The following is a 2,204-nucleotide window of genomic DNA, read 5'->3' on the forward strand; positions in this document are numbered from 1 at the left end:
AACCAGTCGTAGACAAGTGTAGCATCGATTGTGGACGTCTGTGACCACTAAAACAAATGTGGTCGATTGAATGTGACTGCTGTGAAAAAAATGTGACCTCAATTTGTTTTTGATTATTTGTAAGACATGTTACAAATGTGACCTGTGTGTCGCCAAATGTGACCTGCATTTTTCCGTGTCAATAGTGACTTCATGTTATTGCATAAATTCTTATACAAAACTGTATGCACAGTATTAAATTAATCATCGAGAATGTGATGCTTTGAAGTTCAATTTTGCAGAAATGGTGTACTTGCACGTATGTTTGTTGCATGGATCTCAGTCAGCTTTGGCGTTGGTAGACCATGGATGCAGTTATATAAACCTTGTAAACATGATTATGTCAGAGTTCAGCTTGGATCCGACAAAGGTAGCAGTATCATTGAAGTATATACTCAACGACGATTTGCCTGCAATCAAGATAAAAAATGACAGCAATGTGCTTGCATACATTCTGTTGAAAGAAGTCGATCGTGATCCAGCTAAATACCCATTAATCATTGACATAATTGATGCAGCAATACAATACCCGTCTGACATGGTCACAGATAATGCTTATCGTAACAGTGAGCTTTATACGTTGCAGGATGTGGCCACAGAAATTTGCGAAGCATCAAGTAAACATTTAGGTCACATTTGTGACAATAAAGTCACGATTGTTTCTATAGCAGATGCTATTAAGGTCGAAGAAGGCAGGATTTTCCGTGACAAGGATATTTTAAAATTGAGCCTATCGTTTTTTGCCATACGAAACATGTTTGAGTTTATGGTTGAACAATTCGACAAGAAAGAATATGTGGTGAGGTGTTCTCATGAAGGATGTACTTGGATATGCCGATCGTCAAAATGGGGTAAAACGAATCTATTTAAGATTCGAAAGATTGGTAGTCACACATGTGCATCAAATGTGGTGTTGGGGTCACACAGACAAGTATCAGCTGCAGTTGTGTCATCTAGCATCAAGTACAAGTACACATCAGCTGGCACAATATACACACCAAAGGACATATGTAGTGATATGCTACATACGTTTGGAGTATATTTGAATTACTCAAAAGTTTGGAGGTCCCGTGAACAAACATTGAAGATGATTAGGGGTGATCCGACGGAATCATTCGGTAAGATACCAAGCTTCTTCTACATGGTTCGACAAAGAAATCCTGGTACGGTCACAGAGTTGGAGGTCGATAGTCACAATAGGTTCAAGTACTATTTTATGGCACTCGGTGCATCAATACAGGGGTGGCAACATTGTAGGCTCGTAATTGTCATTGACGGTACTTATTTGAATGGTCATTATGGAGGTACCCTATTCACAGCATGTACACAGGATGCAAATAATGGCATATTTGTTCTTGCCTTTGGAGTAGGGGATAATGAGAACGACAAATCATGGAGATGGTTTTTGGAGAAACTGAAGAATGCATATGGGCACAAAGAAGGATTGTGTTTTGTATCGGACCGTCATGGCAGTATAAAGAAAGCAATAGAATAGGTGTACCCGGAAAGTTGCCATGGTATTTGCTCGTACCATTTGCTGCAGAATCTCAAATCATATTATGGGAAATCAGGGCAAAATATTACGTAGGCTTTCAATTCGGCTGTCCGGGCTTACACATTAGAAGAATTTGAATACAACATGCAACAACTAGACGTAATGAATGATAAGATTCGTGATTACCTGGTACTGTACTGACTACAGCACTGCATTATCACATGCAGTGAAGTGGTCACATATATCCTTTTATACTATTCTCATACTACGATATATTTTGGCAGGATGAAGTAGGCCCTGAAAAGTGGTCACGAATACATATGCCGGCAAACAGATACTCTACAATGACATCAAACATTGTGGAATCAGTAAATGCGGTCACAAAGGCAGCTAAGAATTACCCCATTGTATGTTCAGGTCACAGGACTTCATACTGAGGTCACAGGTTTAACATTAGTAACAAATTTTATATCACGACAAACAAAGTACATAGCGTCACATACGTAAATTAGTGGTCACATGAAATTAATATTTGGACACATAAGCACATACGTACATTCCATGTCACAGACACCTATGAAATAATCACATGCATATTTCTATTTAGTACACATACACGAACTTCAAGATACCTAAGAACCTTACCCTCAAGTTCCTTAATTCTGAACTT

General features: G+C 38.7%; 1 protein-coding gene across 1 annotated transcript; it reads left to right on the forward strand.

Annotated features, from left to right (window-relative positions):
- Positions 1-283: 283 nt before the first annotated feature.
- Positions 284-1,534, forward strand: LOC111397909. The gene has a single exon (XM_023024873.1). It carries the CDS (start codon positions 284-286, stop codon positions 1,532-1,534), a length of 1,251 nt encoding a protein of 416 aa, XP_022880641.1.
- Positions 1,535-2,204: the final 670 nt, after the last annotated feature.

Source organism: Olea europaea, chromosome 7, assembly GCF_002742605.1.
Source record: "Olea europaea var. sylvestris chromosome 7, O_europaea_v1, whole genome shotgun sequence".
In the NCBI taxonomy this organism is placed as follows: domain Eukaryota; kingdom Viridiplantae; phylum Streptophyta; class Magnoliopsida; order Lamiales; family Oleaceae; genus Olea; species Olea europaea.

Excerpts from the sequence above, each read along its gene's own strand:
- LOC111397909 (XM_023024873.1), top strand. The coding sequence starts at position 284 with ATGGTGTACTTGCACGTATGTTTGTTGCATGGATCTCAGTCAGCTTTG.